This window comes from Aricia agestis, chromosome 5, assembly GCF_905147365.1.
Source record: "Aricia agestis chromosome 5, ilAriAges1.1, whole genome shotgun sequence".
NCBI lineage: Eukaryota > Metazoa > Arthropoda > Insecta > Lepidoptera > Lycaenidae > Aricia > Aricia agestis.
In genome coordinates this window covers 17,586,200-17,605,964 of record NC_056410.1, presented here as the reverse complement: position 1 = coordinate 17,605,964, position 19,765 = coordinate 17,586,200, and the positions used below count along the sequence as shown (strand labels likewise).

General features: G+C 37.1%; 3 protein-coding genes across 3 annotated transcripts; all 3 read right to left on the bottom strand.

The window, feature by feature from the left end:
* Positions 1–1,679: 1,679 nt before the first annotated feature.
* On the bottom strand, positions 1,680–3,135 carry LOC121727266 (retinol dehydrogenase 13-like). Its single transcript, XM_042114994.1, has one exon. The coding sequence runs from the start codon at positions 2,935–2,937 to the stop codon at positions 1,984–1,986; it is 954 nt and encodes a 317-aa protein (XP_041970928.1). The 5' UTR covers positions 2,938–3,135; the 3' UTR covers positions 1,680–1,983.
* A 7,401-nt stretch (positions 3,136–10,536) lies between these two features.
* LOC121727147 (retinol dehydrogenase 13-like) lies at positions 10,537–11,514 on the bottom strand. The gene has a single exon (XM_042114826.1). It carries the CDS (start codon positions 11,473–11,475, stop codon positions 10,537–10,539), a length of 939 nt encoding a protein of 312 aa, XP_041970760.1. The 5' UTR covers positions 11,476–11,514.
* Positions 11,515–18,477: 6,963 nt separating this feature from the next.
* On the bottom strand, positions 18,478–19,467 carry LOC121727146 (retinol dehydrogenase 13-like). The gene has a single exon (XM_042114825.1). It carries the CDS (start codon positions 19,423–19,425, stop codon positions 18,478–18,480), a length of 948 nt encoding a protein of 315 aa, XP_041970759.1. The 5' UTR covers positions 19,426–19,467.
* Positions 19,468–19,765: the final 298 nt, after the last annotated feature.

The following is a 19,765-nucleotide window of genomic DNA, read 5'->3' as shown; positions in this document are numbered from 1 at the left end:
TGAAGTTTTTTTTTTTTTTATGGAATAAGGGGGCAAACGAGCAAACGGGTCACATGATGGAAAGCAACATCCGTCGCCCATGGACACTCGCAGCATCAGAAGAGCTGCAAGTGCGTTGCCGGCCTTTTAAGAGGGAATAGTGTAATAGGAGAGGGAAGAGAAGGGAATAGGGGAGGACAGGGAAGGGAATAGGGTAGGGCATTGGGCCTCCGGTAAACTCACTCACTCGGCGAAACACAGCACAAGCGCTGTTTCACGCCGGTTTTCTGTGAGAACGTGGTATTTCTCCGGTCGAGCCGGCCCATTCGTGCCGAAGCATGGCTCTCCCACGTATATTATGAGTTCAAGTTAAGTTAAGTTCAAGCATTATTATGAGGAAACTAATACAAAGTAAAAAACATGAGGGGATCTTAATGAGTGTGGTAGTTGGAGTTCTAGAACCTAGATCAAAAAAAAAAAATTAAGATGTATAAAAATTTGTATCCATTCCAAAAAGTTCAGTTAACGCACGGTTAACTGAACTGCACGGCACAAAAGTTAGTTATTGAAATAAGAATTATTATTTCATTTACAAATTTTTACAAACGCTTAAGCAATGACTTAAATAATAAGTAATAACCATTATTATAGTCCCCACTATCCCTCCTAATCGTCTATAGTATATTATGTACGGTATGCAAGCTTTCGCCAATGTTTGAGTGATATTGGTACTGGGTACACAATAATTACCTATGAGTGCACGCGTACACTACAATAAATAGACCAATTAAGAGAAAGCGTCACGGTCAAAGGGAAAGATGCTCGCCCAAAAATTGGTGGGGCGCGTCTTCGTGGATTGCACGGACTATAATAGTATAATAATATGACGTCATTTGTTATTGTTAACAATTATAATATTAATATCATGATGTACAGCAATGGGGCTAAAGGTGTTTGGCAAAAAAAACTTAAGTTGATAACAAATAATTTACTATAATATTTAACGATATTAACTAACATCATATTATATTGTGACCCGTCCTTCCAGTCAAAATAAATTCAACGAAATATTCATCATATAAATTCTTAAAATTTTACAACCATTTTAACAAACATCATAACATTCTGAACTCCTACAATTCTGCATTTACAAGAATAATTCAGTTTTATCGAAACTTTATAAAATGTATACCGCCAAAGACATATTTTTTGTGCTCGTTTCTATAATTAAGAGTCCATATGACCCTAACTTGACTACATACTTTAACCTAGATCTCAAAATCTGTAAGGTCTAGAAAACTGATTTTTTGACACAAGTAACTTCAGTTCATAAAGATGAAATGCTCAAGACGAAAACACGATTACTCAAAAAATGCTCGATAGTTTCTTTTTTACAAAAAACCTTGTTTTAGACACATTTTTGCTTGGATCTTCGAAGTTTGCTGTCTTTTCTTTAATATTTTTTAATATCTAAAAAGGTATTTATAAAACCTTAATTTGCTCAAAACACTTTTTTCATAATCAATATAGTTCGTCTTTTATTCAAGTAAAACTAACTCGGCGATGATTCCGCGCCGTCCTTTTTCACCTGGCATATGAAAGACGGGCGTGAGTGTGAAGAGAGAAGGACGATGTTTGATTTTTAGAGTCAGGTGAGCTCTTAACATACCATTTTTAATAAATTTGTAATTTTTATACTGTCGATACATAAATCAGTAGAATATGTATTATGTATCGACAGTATAAAACTTACATAGTAGTGGTAATAGTCCTTGCGCATAAGTAATTTCGTGTTGATTCAATTATGTAGATAACTAGGTCTCAAATTCCAAAGTTCATTGACACTTATCTATTAAACAAACAAACAAACCGTTTTCCTATTCTTTTCCGCGCCTATTTTTAGCCGTAAGCAGCATCGTCACAGTAAATAGTTTATGTACACAATCGTTTAGTAAACATTAAATATCACATATTTACATTACTTAGGAATATCACTAAAGGGCATCATAACTTCAATGACCGAGAAATTATTTTTTCTGTCTCCTCCCATAGTTGACTAGCGATTTTTTCGTCCCTAGAAATTTTGGACGGCTGCTTCACACGACAGTCGCTGAAGTAGAGTCCACTCATGTCCTTGACCTCGGGAGAAACGGCCAAGTAGATCGAAGTCTGTGACGCTTCCCACGTGGTCTGATACAAGAAACCTAAGACGAAATTAACTATACCTCGGATGAGCCCGTTCTTAATGTTTCTAAAAAGATTGGTGCTGGCCACACCGGGGTGTAGCGCGTTCACTGTCACCCCCGAGCCACTCAACCTCTTGCTCAGTTCCAAGGTCATGAGATTTATGTAGAGCTTGCTGTTGGAGTACACTAAGTAGTCGCTCCAGTACTTCTCCATGTTCAAGTTTTCAAAGTCCATTTCCGCGTACTTGTGCATTATAGAGGAAACATTGATTATTCTACTGGGAGCCGACGACTTGAGCAGAGGTAAACAGAGCTTGGTGAGCAGAAACGGCCCGAAGTAGTTGACTTGCATGCCGATGTGATTGCCGTCGACAGTTTTTGTGTTACCAAGGCCACCGGCGCCGGCGTTGTTGATAAGAACGTCGAGCCGTTTCTCGGTTTTTTCTAAGTCGGCCACGAATTCACGGATAGATTTGAACGACGCTAGATCCAGGCGTTTGCAGTGAACATCCTTGTTACCGGTCTCCCGGATGATTTCATCCTTCGCTGCCTCCCCTCTGGGGACGCTGCGACATGCTATGATGACCTTGGCCCCGCGCTCGGCCAAGTTCTTGGCCGTCTCCAGACCGATGCCGCTGTTGCCGCCGGTGATCACCACCACCTTCCCGAACATGTGAGCCCCGGACCTGCATATTCCGCACGTCAGCTTCTGGAACGCCTTGTACACCAGCATCAAACACACGAAGCCGACTAATATAGTCCACAGTATCATTTTAATGGAATATTTAATGCACCCTGACCTCGCGCGTTTAAATCAATAGCGGTCACTCCACGTGATTCACGGCTGGCATATAATTTATTATTTCACAGTGCAGATAAGATACGGTACGTTATCATACCGGTACAGGCGGCTCGGTGACGGACTATTTACGTACTAACCGTAAACCGTGTCTATCGGACACGCGCGACGCGTACGCAACTCTTTCGTAACGCCATTATTGATGTAAAAACCTGCCAAGTTCGAGCCGCGTAAAGGTCGCTGACGACGAACTGACTCAGCTATTTGGATCCACCTCCGCGCCGAGCGGGCATGAATGAATGCAGTGTGTATTACCAAGTGGAATTACCTATATAACAAACAACTAGGTTCTCTGGGAATTTTCCCAGTGTTTCAAATTACCAGTTTCACTAGACCTATCCTGTATTTAATTTTTTTTTTCTTCAAAATTTAAAATTTATCTAAGTTTAACATTAAGGAACCTTTTGGGTCTTTCGGAAGTTGTATCAAAACATGAATAATTATGAACACGTTAGTACTAGTTAAGTAGGTGCATTAACCTAGACTAGTACCATGGTCATATTTAGTCACAAGTTCCAACAGAACAAACAGTTTATTAACCTAAATTGTATGACTAGTAACAAACTGTATAGGTAGTATTTAATTAGAGATTCGATAACGTCGATAAGAGACGATTAGTTAAATAGAGTATGAAATTGACGTAAGAATGGCAAAAACAAGTTTTACGTTTTCTGTAATATTAAAATATCTACTGGTAATTGATAAGAATAACAAATTTTTCTTTTGTCTTCCTTGGAAATATAATTAGAAATATAAATTACGTTAACCTTTTAGGGCCGTTATAGAGCAACTGACGTTTCTCGTAACTATTACAATTTACAATGAATTACTTGTCATCTACAAAATCGGTGCGTAACTGTGTAAGCCTGCATCCCATTTAAAATATTAAGTTAATGATTTTTATTATTATTTTAAAATCGCCTTCAGGATCACAATTCGCAAATCGCAATACATATTTCAATGTTTAATCCTTTAGAATTTACAGAGTTTCGAAAAAAAAATGATTTTACAGTTCTTAATACTTACTTACTTAATTTTATTAATGGTACATGATTATTGATTTATATGTAAATAAGACATAACCTAGATAAGTAAAGTTTAACAGTGTTTAAATTTTATTATGAAATATTTCTGGTTGTATCTTAATTGTATCTAAAATGTTATTTATTTTACATTTTCAAACTGTAATAACTTAGAAAGTATATTAATTACGACATTTTGTCAAAGAGTATTTGTTGTTTGTTAACATCTTCTCTTTCGTTCGGCGTATGTTTCATAGGTGTACACCAAAATAGGACATTTTAAGTACTTACTTGAAACTTATTAGGTATGGCACGCTCCATACAAGAAGGTCCGAACTCTTTTATTAGTTCCTGATTAAATAGACACACCTGCGTCAGTCAGCGTCATTGCTAATCGTTTATGAAATGCCATGCTCTCCGCATTGTACTATCAGAGAAGTTGATTCCTAGGCAGACGGACTGACTACCTAAGTAGTTTGGTCGCGTTACGTCAAACCCAGCCGACAGTCTATCACAATTAACATTGAATTGACATGATCCGACCAAATGACGTTGGTCTATCAACTGCCTAGGAATCAATTTACTCGATGGCACATACCTACTATCAGAGAATTTGATTCATAGGCAGATTTGGTCGGATTAAATTGGTCGCGTTATATCAAACCCAGCTGACAGATTACGACTAACACTGAATTGACATAATTTGACCAAATGATGTAGGTCCGTTAACTGCCTATGATCAATTTCTTCGATGGTACTTGTTGGGTACGCGCCGTACGCTCATTAGACTATTACCTATATTTTGTACTTCGCGATCGCTCCGTGCGAATGCATACATTGCAATAAATCAGTTCGTTAACCGCCGCCCTTGTACGTATCTAACTGGCGACGAGGTGCTGTTTAAAATTATTTGTGTGTATTTGTTCATAAATATTGACTAAGAAATAAAGATTGCAAAAAAAAAATTAAAAATCAATGTCCACCCGTGCGAAGCCGGGGCGGGCCGCTAGTAGCGTGATAAATAGCTTATAGCCTTCCTCGATAAATGGGCTATCTAACACTGAAAGAATTTTTCAAATCGGACAACTACTGGTCCGATTTGAAAAATTCGTTGAGATTAGCGCGTTCAAACAAACAAACTCTTCCGCTTTATAATATTAGTTTAGATTAGTATAAGTAGATAAAAAAAATCTGTACATGTCCTAGGAGGACATCCACCGCCCACGACCTGCCAGCACGCAGATTATCAGAAAAGGTTGTTTAGGGAAGTAGCTAACGGAGTTTTAATACAGCTGAAGCCACGTGACCGATTTGGTCGCCATCTCTCCGTCGATTATACAGTACAGTCCTACAGGATCTTCTGGCACTTACATGACAATGTCATGGGGTCGTGGCTCCGAAGCAGCTTGTCTCTCAAAATCACACCAACGATAATTTATAATTCATGCAAAATCATATTTTACAAACATGAAAAATCCTATTTAGATGACATATATATTAGATCGGTGTAGCCAATGATATTCTATGTTACTAACGTAACTAGATTGGAAGTTTACGGTAGCAACGCGTTGCCACTTCGAAGATGCCTGCAGGAATATCTCACATACATAATGACATAACGAATATATGACTTGACATTGTCTTTTGAACAAAAAAGTGGTTACGCATTTCTGAGAATCTTTTGTAAGACATTGCTACTCTAGTATTTTAGAAACTCATTGGGTGTAGCTATTAAAATTGAAAACTGTAACACTTTATGAGGTGGTGTCATTGGCGTTTTTACTTTTTAGGTTACTTTTTTTCTTACATAATATCAGCAATTAGTATAAAACCAGCCAAGTGCGTGTCGGGCCACGCGCAATATAGACGCTAGTTTCGATTTTTTTTTTATTTTTTCCATTTTTTGCTACAGATTCTGGTAGACCTATACCTATGTTTTTGAGGAAAACGTAAAAGAGGTTAAGGCGACGCTAATCAAGTTATTTTTGCTGTGTAGATGAAATATCAATTTCAAAGTGCAGAATTGGAATTCGTACTCGAATAAAAACTTTATTCGCATCGCGGACGACTCAATTTTATTTACTATATTTTCTTGTCTCCTTGCATAGCTTTATAAGTTGAAATAAAAATTTAAATATAATATAAGTTGATAAATTTTTGGTTACAAGCATGTAAGTTATTAAAACTAACTGTTATTATCCATACTAATATAATAAATGTGAAAGTGTGTTTATCTGTCTGTCTGTAACCTCTTCACGCTCGAACCGCTGAACCGATTTTGCTGAAATTTGGCATGGAGATACTTTGAGTCCCGAGAAAGGACATAGGATAGTTTTTATCCCGCAAAAAATGTACGGTTCCCGCGCGATAAACGAATTTTGGCGCAACGGAGTTGCGGGTGTCATCTAGTATTTCATAAAAAGTTAAAAGTATATTATAAAGTATCAAGTCTGGCAAACATTGTTCCATGCGAAATTCCATAACTAAATGCGAAATAAACAACAATCAGACATATTTAAAAACACACAATAAAATCAGGATATTAAAGCGATTTAAATATCTAGTATCTACATAAAAATCTTACAAGGAGTAAAACTTTTTATGTAGAGAAGGGGCTTTATATGGGTTTAATCAATGCTATACAAGTTATACGGTATATAGTGGTACTTAAACCCGATTTTATGTAAGGGCTCATTCGCCCTTTATAAAATTGTCCGGCCAATAAACTCGGCGGAGTTTACGACCTTGTTAAGACCTATAATTGTTGAACTTAGGCGAGGCTTTGCCGCACAATTGGCGGTTTATCCTTTCCTTGAGCTCTCGAATTGGGTAATTCGAACCCGTCTTATGTTAAAGAACGTTAAAAACAAATTTGGATCGGACTGACTCGTTCAACATGTGGCAATTTTCTTTTTTTTACACTATACTAAAAAAGAAACAAAAATAATATTAAAGGAGGGCTCTCATACAAGAAACGCGATTTTGGCCTTTTTTGCTCGTAAGGCACTTTTAGGCTAGTAGGTTCTATCGTACCCGCAACACTCTGCAAGCGGTGAGTGGAGCACCATACTGGGGTTTTAGTGGGTAAACTACGCAGGAGTCCCACATACCCCGGCCGATATCCCCAATTTGCCGGGGATGCGTAAATCATTTCCCCATGTTAAAAAAGGCACTTGAAATTTTCACAAAATCCTTAATTATATTTTTACTTTAATATTAATAATTAATAATAAAATAAATATTTAAGGCATACAAAAAACACAATTTTTTGCTTACTCTCACTCTATTTTAACGGTACGGAATTCGGAACTTTTCGTGCGTGAGTCCGACTCGCAACTTGACCTTTTACTAAGGTTTTGTGATTTGTCGGTACTCAATTTGTAAATTCAGTGCATTTTGCCTGGATTATAGTAACTAGAGGAGAATAAAAAATACAATATTATTACTGAGATATTATTATAATATAATAATAAACATATTTATTACCTAATTAAATTAATGACGTGTTACTTAGTTGAAACTTCTATTTAGATAAAAAGTGTTCTTTTTCTAATATCTTATCAACGGCTTTCAAAACCTTCATGATAAAAATCAATAATCCTCTTAAAATATAGATAGCATTAAATTATCACAATAAACACAAAACAAAATAAAGAAACATGACATGAGAGACAAAAAGTGTAAACTGTACATAAAAATAATAGTTTGAAAAAAACTAAAAAAACACGCTAATCATTTTTTTATCATTTTAACAAATTATTGCATTGTCATTGGCTCTTAATGCGTATGCAAAGTTTCGAATTAATTAGACTACTGAGAATAGGTAAAAATCGTGCTCAAAGTTTCCGTTACATACAATATAGTTGGTTACATCAAGCCTAGGCTTTTAAAAGCATGTTAAAAATGGGCTTCATCGTAACTTTTTGGGGCCATTTTGCCAACACGTCAACAACGTTATTTTTTTGGCAAGATTTTTTTTTTCAATTATATGATATATCTATAAATATATTCTAAATATCCGATTTAAACTACGAAGATTAAACATTTAAAAGGTAAAACAAAAACTACTATGATTTATACACACACGTGCTGTTTGTTTTTCTACTTTGAACAATTTCGGACTTATCACTAACCCTGACACTCAAAATCAGGCTGACACAAGGTTGCCCACAAGGAGGTGTCCTGTCACCCCTGGAATGATCCCTGGTAGTGGATGAGCTACTAAGGGAACTGAACCTCATAGGTTACTACGCTCAAGGGTACGCTGACGACCTGGCGATTATGGTGGTGGGAAAATGCGCATCGGTGGTCGCTGGGTTGATGCAGTCAGCACTAAGAGTCGTCGAGGATTGGTGCCAAAGGGTCAAGCTAACAGTAAACGCTGATAAGACGGTCTTGATACCTTTCACCAAAAAGAGGAAGTTGGAGGGACTAAGACCCCCAACACTCTTCGGGAAAACTATTAAGTTTGCGGGTGATGTCAAATATCTAGGAGTAATCCTAGACAAAGGACTCACTTGGAATAAGCACATCGAGTATATTACGAAAAAGGCTAGATGTGCTCTGGGTTCCTGTTGGAAGCTTGTCAGCTCTAAATGGGGTATTCGGCCGAAGGCAATGCTATGGCCGTAGTAAGACCGATTACCACATATGGCTGCGCAGTGTGGCATAAAAAGGCTGAACAAGTAAACTGTAATAAAAGACTAAACAACGTACAGAGACTGGCATGTCTAATAATCACGGGTGCACTCTTGTCAACACCCACCGCTTCCCTCGAGGCCCTGATCAACTTAACTCCGCTTTCTCTGCTTGTTCAGATGGAGGCCAAAAAGGTGGCTCTCAGGGCCAGGACGGCGGGTAGGACGAATTGGGTCTCCGCCCCATTTCGACAGCTGGAACAGTCTCTCAGTGAATCACCTATCATGGCCATGCCATCAGATGCCATGATCAAGGTGTATAGCTTTTCGAAGCAGTACCAAGTTTTTATACCTTCCAGGGAGGACTGGGAAAGAAAAATCCCAATCGATGTCCGCCCTAGTTTGGTTCACGGATGGATCAAGGAAAGACAACCGTGCGGGAGCCGGATTCTACGGGGGCAGGCCACCAAAAGGCAAATATTATATTATATTTTCATATTAATTATTGTATCTTATAATTTTATAGAATTCCATATATTATATTTATATATAAAATAATATTTTGTATGTAATGTATGTTACAATGTATTGCTGAGTGCTTATCCGTCCCTGTTTTCAGATGACGGTTTCCTAGGAACCACATAATACCAGGCACTGTGGTGTACGTCACGGTGATACGCCTGAGTGGTGTCCTTTTTTGGCCGTAGACATGACAATGCACTACTTGTACCGTTCTTCATGATATTATTATGCTATTATTTTTCTAATTATTTTTCTTTTATTTTTCTTTATGTATTGTAATGTGTTTTGTCTTATGGTAGTGTAATGTGATGTCTTATGTTAAATAAACGTTATTATTATTATTAAAATACTCCTGTTTGGAGGAGTTTGCGACCGTGTTTCAGGCTGAAGTCTTTGCTATCCTCGGTTGTTCACTAGAAAGCCTGGAGATGGCCCTAGTTAATAAAAACGTTTTTATCTTCTCCGATAGTCAAGCTGCACTTAAAGCACTGACTGCCGCAGAAGTCGCGTCCAAATTAGTTCTGGAATGCGTTGAGACGTTAAACATGCTAGGAAGGAACAATAACATCCGCCTAGTATGGGTCCCGGGCCACAGCAACGTCCCCGGCAATAAAACCGCTGACGAACTGGCTAAGCTTGGGGCCGAGAGTCTCATATATGGTCCAGAACCAGTCTGTGGTATAACTCCCAGTACCACAAAGCAAGTGCTCAAGGAATGGGGTCACAGACTATGCAGGAAGCAATGGGCTGAGACCCCTGGCCTTGAACACTCCAAGGCACTAATTCTCCTGACTTCAACAAGAAACAATCAGAATTAGTGCTCACCTTGGGTAGGAACCAATTAAGAATCCTTACCAGAAGCCTAACTGGGCACTGCAAGCTCAACAAACACCTAAGCAGAATGGGTATTTGTAGCATAACGACTTGCAAATTCTGTGAGGAGGAGGATGAAACACCTATTCACCTTCTCCTCGACTGCCCTGCTCTACTACAGAGCAGGAACAGGCACCTTGGTCGCCACGAATACTCGTCCACAAAGGAAATTCGTGGCACCAACCCCAACCATATCGTTCAATTTATGAGCAGTATTGGGTTGGGGATGATACTCTAGTGCGAAGGAGTCACAATAGATCCTCATGGGTCGCAGTGACGTCAGGGCTACAGCGACCTGCCTTCTTTAAAAAAAAAAAAAACCTTGACAATGATACGTACAAAGGCAGCTTGCCTTAATCATTCGAACAATCGTTTTAGAACTACTGACCTATCTAGAGTCCTTATCCTTAATTAGATCACCAAGCAGGCGGTTGCCAATTAATATCTCCATTACGTTATTACTCTAAGTGCACCAGCTGAGTTGATTTCTCCCATAATTTTCTTGCAAGATTCATATCAGTAGCTTTATCGCTCATTTTAACTTCTTTGCAATCTACAAAATAGCATCCACTCACATCTGTCAGTTCAGGTGACGTAGCTAAATAAATAACTGTCTGTGCTCCCATCTTACAATCTTTAGTAAATATTTTACTCAAGTGGAAGGCAATTTTTTTTATTTTATCCGAACGTAAAATATTACTTCTCACTGCGCCTGGATGTACTGCATTAACTGTAACACCAGAGCCACGCAAACGACGATCTAATTCCACAGTCATGAGCATAAGGTACAATTTTGATGAAGCGTATGTAAGGTAGTTTGCAATCCAACTATTTCGCTCCAGATTTAAGTCATCCAGATCTATTCGGCCGAGCCTATATATCGCCGACGAAACGTTTACTATGCGACTTTTAGGAGTCTTTTTGAGCAGCGGTAGAAGTAGGTTGGTCAAAAGGAATGGACCAAAATAGTTTATTTGCAATTCAGCAACGAGTCCATCTTCTGTAATTTCGTGAGCGCCATAAAAAATTCCTGCATTGTTAATTAGAACATCCAATTGTTCTTCGGTTTTCAATACATTTTCTGCAAATTGTCGTATAGATTTGAAGCTGGCGAGGTCCAAACAATGATAAAATACATCATTATTACCCGACCCAGTTACTATCTTAGCTCTGGCGTCCATTCCATTTTTCTGGTTTCGATTTGCTATGATCACCCGCGCTCCTCTCTGCGCCAAGTCCATCGCTGCTTCGAACCCGATCCCAGAACTTCCTCCGGTCACTATCACTACTTTACCAACTAAATGATTACTGTTTTCGCATTGTCCTGCACTTAATTTACTGTACAAATACAGAGCAATTACAAGTAAGGTTATTGCTAGTACAATAGCTAGGAACATTTTTCGCGGCTTGTATTTAATCGTTATACACAGATATCGAGATTGTTTTCTTTACTGTGTCTTCACTCTGCAATGTAATTACCGCAACACTTATCTAATAATTTAATTATTATTTATAAAATCGTTATCTTAAACAGCGATATAAAATATAACTGATTAACGCACTTGTTTTTTTTTGTTGGGAATATCGTCTAATTCACATTCAAAACGACTTTAGAAAACAAAAACAGTTAAATTACACTCTTTAGAACACAAACTCACGTAATATTATGATGAGACTGAGCAACTGCTTATAACTATGAAATAACACGTAAATTATTTTAAACTAAGTAAACAGTATACTTAACATAAAATATTCTTATCTATTTAAATTGCATTTAACTAAACTTTTGTAATAAAGTTACAGATTATTTATTTCTATTGTTGTATTATTTTAAACATCATTTAACCCTACTTCATACCACGTCGGTCACATACAAGAATTTCGTATTTTATGTGAGTACTATTTATTTATGAAATTAGAAAATAAAAAATAAGAAATAGAATCAAATCTAATAATCAAATAATAATCTATAATCAAATAGAAACATTAATTTACCTCTACAATTTGTTTCGTATCCAAAGTCCAAACTATCGAAATTTATTACGTTTTTATAGTTTTTATGCACCACTTGCTGCAGATTTTCAAAATACCACTGATTTATTCACTAACATCGAATTAAAAATTGATTAATCGATTTTTCGTCGTTAGTTTAGAGCCTAAAGTCTAACATACGTATATAGTGTATATTATCTTCGCCCATCTGATAACCACAAGAGTATGTTTTTTATCAATTATTATATTTCGTATTAAAAGATTTTGCAAGGTTAACTAAAAAACCGATGAAGGAGATTTTTTAATTACATTTTAGTTATTAACTATTTTTTAACCGACTTCCAAAAAGGAGGAGGTTATATGTTCGGCTGTGGAGATTTTTTTTTGTATGTTCAACGATTACTCCGCCGTTTGTGAACCGATTTCCAAAATTTTTGTTTTGTTGTATTAGGTTTCACTTCAATTTGGTACCATGTTCACGAAAGTGGTGATCTGATGATGGGATCCATGAGTAATCGAGGGAACTTCTCGAAATTTATATGGAAACATATGGTGATTTTGGTTTTATAAGAAGCATTCTAAGTATAAGCTACCAAAACGCAAGATTTTGCACCGAGGTATACTATGGTTCCGAAGATACTAACAGAACTCCGGATTCCTTATAAATACAAGTTTGGGGGCTTAGGCGCTGTTTTAAGAACTGAAAGCATATGCTACTATGCCAATTACATTCATAATCATCATCATTACGAGTATCATTACCACGTCAGGGTCACCAATGTCACCAAAATTAAACATAACAAATTCAGCCTTAACTCCAGAGCGTAAGGCACACATTTGACATTACTTCTGAGAAGTAAGCTGCTTCGATAAAGTAACATGCATGTCTCACTTCCATACAAAGTAATACAAACTGCGCGAAATTGCCGAGATATTATTTACCTACTATTCTGGAAAATAACCTAATTTCAACCTTATGCATTGCGTTTAGCGTTCATTAGTACAATAACTGTCTGCCGTCTCGCTTTAATCTGTCAAGCGAGCGGCCAGGCCGCGGCGGCCATCGAGATTCGAGATAGTCATAGATACCTTAGACTGGGTTGCAACTTGCACCAGAGGCGTGGGTAAAGTTAAAGTTAAATTTATGGTTATAGTTAAGGTAAAGGACTATGAGAAGAAACGTCCCCACCAACCAACAGAGCTGAAACAGGTGTCATTCGAAAGATCTACTAGAATAGAGATTTTACTATGGCGACATCTGTCAAATACGTGGGGTTACAGCAATTCCATCAAACTTGGCGCGGCGTCGTCATCGTGCCATGACACGATGCCGCCACTCTGACACGGTGCGACGCCGCACAGTGTCCCGGTGACACGAACGGTGCACCGCGCGCCCCTATTCAGGGTGAAACTTCCGAAAAATGGCGTTCCAAACTAAACGAGGCATGTGAAATACCTATCAAACAAAGTCGCGTAGTGGAAATATTGTCAGATTTTAATTAAACTAAATGGGCCACGGGGCGGCGCACTGTTTGTGGCACCGGAAGTCGGAACACGCGTCACGTGTCACGGTGGCGGCGTCGTATCGTGGCACGGTGACGATGCCGCGCCGTGTTTGATGGTGACGCGGCCTTAGGTTTTATAATAATATTATATTGTTTTTATTTTTTCTCTTTTACATACGCATCATATTAATATTATTGTCTTCAATTAAATCGTCATTTGTCTTACATGAAATTAAAAACCAGCACAGTGCGTATCGGGTCACGCGCAATATAGGGCTCTGTAGTACCGCCAGTTTTTGATAATTTTTGTATCGTCAATGAATGTACATTTGTAACGTGTTTTTCACTACCAACAATACCATCTCAGTTATGTTCAAAAGAATTTGAACGAAAAGTTTCTTTATACTTCTTCCAATACATTTTTTTAGTTGATGGACTCAATTACTTATTTATGAAGTTTTCTTAGCCGTGATAGTTTTCCTTTAAAGTCAGCATATCTCCTATGAATTTTTCCACATTTCCAGAAGCAACCTGAGCTAAACAGCTAAACCTGAGCCTGAAACCTGAGCTAAAACAATTTGAGCTAGTGGAAGGGGGCACACTGGACTCTAACGATTTTTTCCACTTTAAAACTTTATATTTCACAAGTGGATCCCTAAATCGGAAAATGATTTTTGAATACTCTAAATAATATTTTTTAAAAACGTACCCAACGACACCCTATAGTCCCTATAGTCTCTGAGAAAAACCGCGGACAGCCTGACAGACACACAGACGGACGGACAGACCGAAACTATAAGGGTTCCTTGTTGACTACGGAACCATGATATGCTTTTTGTTTGTAGAAAAAAGTGATTTTTTTAGTTCAAAAATAAACATCTTTTTTTTGGAGAAAAGTTTATTTTTTTAATAAACCCAATTGATTTTGAAACTGACACTGGTACTTAATACTTTTCTGGGTCCCAGTGAACAAATCGAGACGCATCCCATGACTGTTGAAGTGTGGGGACGGGGTCCATACAAAATCCCCCATAGGCCTTTAACTTTACCCTTAACTTTGCCCGGAGAAATTGACAGATGACAGCTGATCCAACAAGGTTATAAATGCGCGTGGGCGGGAGCGCTGCTGGTAAAGGAGAACTGTCAAAAATGGCGGTTTTTGTATGATGACAGCGTTACCTAGTTCCTTTTTTCGCCACATGCATTTAAAACCTTGTCGAGCTCTATGGTTATAGTTAAATATGGCGTCTTGATGGCGTCCATTTTTAACTTTACCCAAAGATTTGACATTTTGCACTGTAGTCAAAGTTAAAGATGGTGCAATCCAGTCTTAGTATGCAACCGCCCGCACCATAGACCTGGGGCATAATTCTCAGGATGTGAGAAAAGTTCATCTTCGAATAAAATACCGAATTATGAGATAAGCGTCCGTGGCCTTATGGGTAGACCTTCGGTTCGCACTCCTAGAGAGTGCAGGTTCGAACCCGGGTGGAGGCGTGTACCTATGAGACATTTTCTGATCTCAAGTACATAATACGGACGCTCGTACGGTGAAGGAAAACATCGTGAGGAAACCCGCACATAGTTGGTCCCAGACGTATTGACTAGTTCTTTCCTCTGGACTAGGCCGACTATGATGCGAGAATGCCGTATGCGCTTGGGCAACCATACGGACATTTAAAAATCTTGTCCCAGGCACTACAATATTTGAGGAGTGGTTACTTCGCTCTGAAAAATACTGTATAAATCATCCACAACGGATGTAAAGGCCTAGTTTTTTATGAGATGTTTACGAGCGTAACACAGTTTGTGTATTCTCAAAACTTCATATTCAAATATTTCGTGCAAAGATCGCTCGAGTCGAACGAGTGGGACCGGTTATAGATGTCCGAATTCGTACACCACATGTGGCCGCTTGGGAGTTGAAGCGTTCGAGACAGGTTTCCTGCACGATATAATTTGTTGCTAATAGTTTGTGTTTTCTCAAAACACTCGAAATATTTTCGTACAAGTGCTAGGGACCGGTAGATGTCTGAATTCGTACATAAATTCACCTCCTATTGGTGGATATGTAGCAAAGTAGTTGTCAAATAAATAAATTACGAACAAATATTCGTGCTTGTGTTTCTTTTACGATATAATTCCCTACTTATAAGTTAATGTGTTTAAAAGAAACTATTAATTTCGTTAAATGTATATTCTGTGGAGCTGCTGAATTAGACTATTAAAATTTTATCAGAACTTTTGTTCTATTATGTAATTTATATACGTTTTAGGATAATTACGTTTATTATAATATGGGAACTAATTTTTTGAGCGGTTATTTAAATATTTGAGATGTTATTATGATCAGTTTAAAAAAAATCGCGTGCGCCCCCCCCCCCCCCCCCAAAACAAAAACAAACACAATCCAGAAAGTCCAAGAGTAGGTTAGGTTAGGTTAGAACTTAGACCACAACACAGAGGGAGCCGAGCGAGAGCAGCGAGCGTGCTGCTGCAGCTGGCGACCGCCTTACTTTCACTTTATAACGGTACGGAACCCTCCATGGGCGAGTTCGACTCGCACTTGGCCGATTTTATTATATTTTACCACGTCATTGCTTAAAAAACTGCTTAGAATGAGATTTCTTGCTGACAAATTCCGATTCGCTCCTGCCCACACGTAACCACTCATTAATTAATTTTTACCGCTCATTTAATTATTTTACTGTTCAATAATGTTTTCAATGATCCATTTCATTATTTTTTATAACTCATTTTTGTTTACTTTACTGCTTAGTTTTAACTGCTAAACTAGTTATTACACAATTTTTAACTTACCAAAACTGCAATTTACAACTGCCCCTTTAAATAAGTGCCTTATAATATTAATATTTAATACAATAAATAAGTACATCTTCTTATCTTCATAAATTATTTAAAATTCCCGTGTCCTTACTCCTCCGAAACGGTTTTACTGATTATACTCTTACTAATCCTTCGATCGTGGATTCTTGGAAATCTATTGTTATTCTATTGTGTCTCGCTCACCGGTGAGCTTGTAATAAGATACGTAGAATAATATAGTGTATTAATTATTCTACGTATAGTACGCGATAGTTAACTGGGTAACTAAAAAGAGTGAAATTATTATTTTTAACAAAAAATTAAAACTGACTTCCAAGGTAAAAACAATAATAACATCCTTATAATATGAACTAAAAAGTATTAAATAATTTTTCCTATCTAATAGTGCCTTTTTCCGTATTCCGCTAAAACTCGACTATTTCTGTACTCAATCTTCATAATTTTGAAGTCGGTGCCAGTTACAACAGTTTCAAATATTCTGGCAAACTGAAGATTCAGCTATCTGGTACCGACTTCAAAATGATGAAGATTGAGTACAGAAATAGTTGAGTTTTAGCGGAATACGGAAAAAGGCACTATTAGATAGGAAAAATTATTTAATACTTTTTAGTTCATAATATAAGGATGTTATTATTGTTTTTACCTTGGAAGTCGGTTTTAATTTTTTGTTATTTAATTTACACTTATTAATTGTCTACCTTATAACTTAACATAAAATCATAAATTCTTTAACTATTGGCAATCTGCATTAAATAATACTACCAATTGAAGCAGAAATGAATATACTTGTTACTTATGAAACTACTACTACTACTACTACTACTTAGTGTTGCCTAGAAACTTAAATATATATACTACATTTAGTAGAAGATCTAACTTAAATCGACCTTCACCGAGCTGATAATTTGTGTTGCCTAGAAACTTAAATATATATACTACATTTAGTAGAAGATCTAACTTAAATCGACCTTCACCGATCTGATAATTTGTGTTGCCTAGAAACTTAAATATATATACTACATTTAGTAGAAGATCTAACTTAAATCGACCTTCACCGAGCTGATAATTTGTGTTGCCTAGAAACTTAAATATATATACTACATTTAGTAGAAGATCTAACTTAAATCGACCTTCACCGAGCTGATAATTTGTGTTACCTAGAAACTTAAATATATATAGGTACTAGATTTAGTAGAAGATCTAACTTAAATCGACCTTCACCGAGCTGATAATTTGTGTTGCCTAGAAACTTAAATATATATACTACATTTAGTAGAAGATCTAACTTAAATCGACCTTCACCGAGCTGATAATTTGTGTTGCCTAGAAACTTAAATATATATACTACATTTAGTAGAAGATCTAACTTAAATCGACCTTCACCGAGCTGATTATTTGTGTTGCCTAGAAACTTAAATATATATACTACATTTAGTAGAAGATCTAACTTAAATCGACCTTCACCGAGCTGATAATAGAATGAAAAATATTTTATAACAGTGTATTAGAAAATAGATCATCGATGATTTACAAAAAAAAAACCTACATTATTGCGTCAATTTAAATTATTGCTGGGAATGACTAATGAATAATTTTTACAAAGTAATCGTGGCAAACTTGAGGAAAGTGTTGTATTTAGAAATATATATTTCTTTAAAATATGAAACAACAACATACAACATCAATTCAATACAACATGGGAAATTATCTATTATTATAAGACGAGCTTTTGCCCGCGTCTTCGCTCGCGTTAAGAAGTGTTATTATATACAAACTTTCATCCCCTATTTTAACCCCTTGGAGGTGGAATTGATCAAAATCCTTTCTTAGCGGATGCCTACGTCATAATATCTACCTGCACGCAAAATTTCAACCCGATCGGTCCAGTGGTTTGGGCTGTGCGTTGATATAAAGATAGATTATTTATACATTGCAAAAAAATGTAACGTGATACATTAAAATAACATTTTATATTTGCTATGTACAGACAGACATCTACATGTTTGTGATGAATTTATTTAAAAAACTTTTTTATCGCAGACCTGTGATATTTAATTACTCTAAGTGTACCAACTGCAATGATTTGTCCCAAAGTTTTCTTGCAACATCCATATCGTTGGCTTTTCTGTTCAGTTTTACCAATTTGCAGTCCTCAAAATAACATCCACTTACGTCTGTAACTTCAGGTGACACAGCCAAATAAATGATCGTCTGAGCACCCATTCTAGCGGTTTTAACGAAGTCTCCAAACATTTTTAGTCCAATTTTTTTCAGTACGGAGCCGTCTTTGATTAAAATGTTCGTAGCCACATAGCCGGGATGTACAACATTTACTGTAACGCCGGAGCCACGCAAACGTCGATCCAACTCCACTGTCATCAGCATGATATATAATTTTGTAGTAGCGTACGTGAAATATTTTGTAATCCAACTTTTACTATGCAAATTGAGATCATCCAGATCTATTCGGCCGAGCTTATAAACAACCGACGAAACATTTACAATCCTACTCTTTGGAGTTTTCATCAGTAGCGGTAGAAGTAGGTTCGTCAAAAGAAATGGTCCGAAATAATTTGCCTGTATTTCTGCAACGAGCCCGTCTTCTGTTACTTTATGTTCCCCGTTCATCATTCCGGCGTTGTTGATGAGGACGTCCAAACGCTCTTCTGTACATAAAACATTATTCGCAAACTTTCTCACAGATTTGAAGCTGGTGAGGTCCAAAGAATAGTAATAGACGTCGTTGTTGCCCGACCCAGCTATAATCTTAGCTCTGGCGTCCGTTCCATTTTTCTGGTTTCGATTAGCTACGATCACCCGCGCTCCTCTCTGCGCCAAGTCCATTGCTGCTTCGAACCCGATCCCAGAACTTCCTCCGGTCACTATCACTACTTTGCCAACTAAATGCTTGCTGTTTTCACATTGACCTGCAGTTTTTTTACAGTACAAGGCCAATACAAGTATAAGTATAATTATAAGTAATATAGTAACAACGAGAAACATTTTTACTTTCGTGTTTCTTATGAATGCAAGTACGTGAATGTGATATCATGACCATGCATGAGATTGTTATGCAGCGTAATGTTGCAATGAAGGTCCGATCCCTGATGCAGTTACATGAACGTGCCACAAGTCATAAGCGTATTATATACTTACGTATTATTAATTAACTAGTAAATTTATTGCTTTGTAATCTGTTTTAGTTCGTATCTTGATGTATCGAAACCAATAATTATATATATTTTTCTTCCTACGTCTAGAAAACGAGAAAACTTATCTTTTCAAGTACTTACGTTTTTTTTGAACAATGAACAAATATTGCAACTTATGTATATTTTCTTAC

Bases quoted from the DNA above. Each gene is read 5' to 3' on its own strand.
- LOC121727266 (XM_042114994.1), bottom strand. From the start codon at position 2,937: ATGATACTGTGGACTATATTAGTCGGCTTCGTGTGTTTGATGCTGGTG.
- LOC121727146 (XM_042114825.1), bottom strand. From the start codon at position 19,425: ATGTTTCTCGTTGTTACTATATTACTTATAATTATACTTATACTTGTA.
- LOC121727147 (XM_042114826.1), bottom strand. From the start codon at position 11,475: ATGTTCCTAGCTATTGTACTAGCAATAACCTTACTTGTAATTGCTCTG.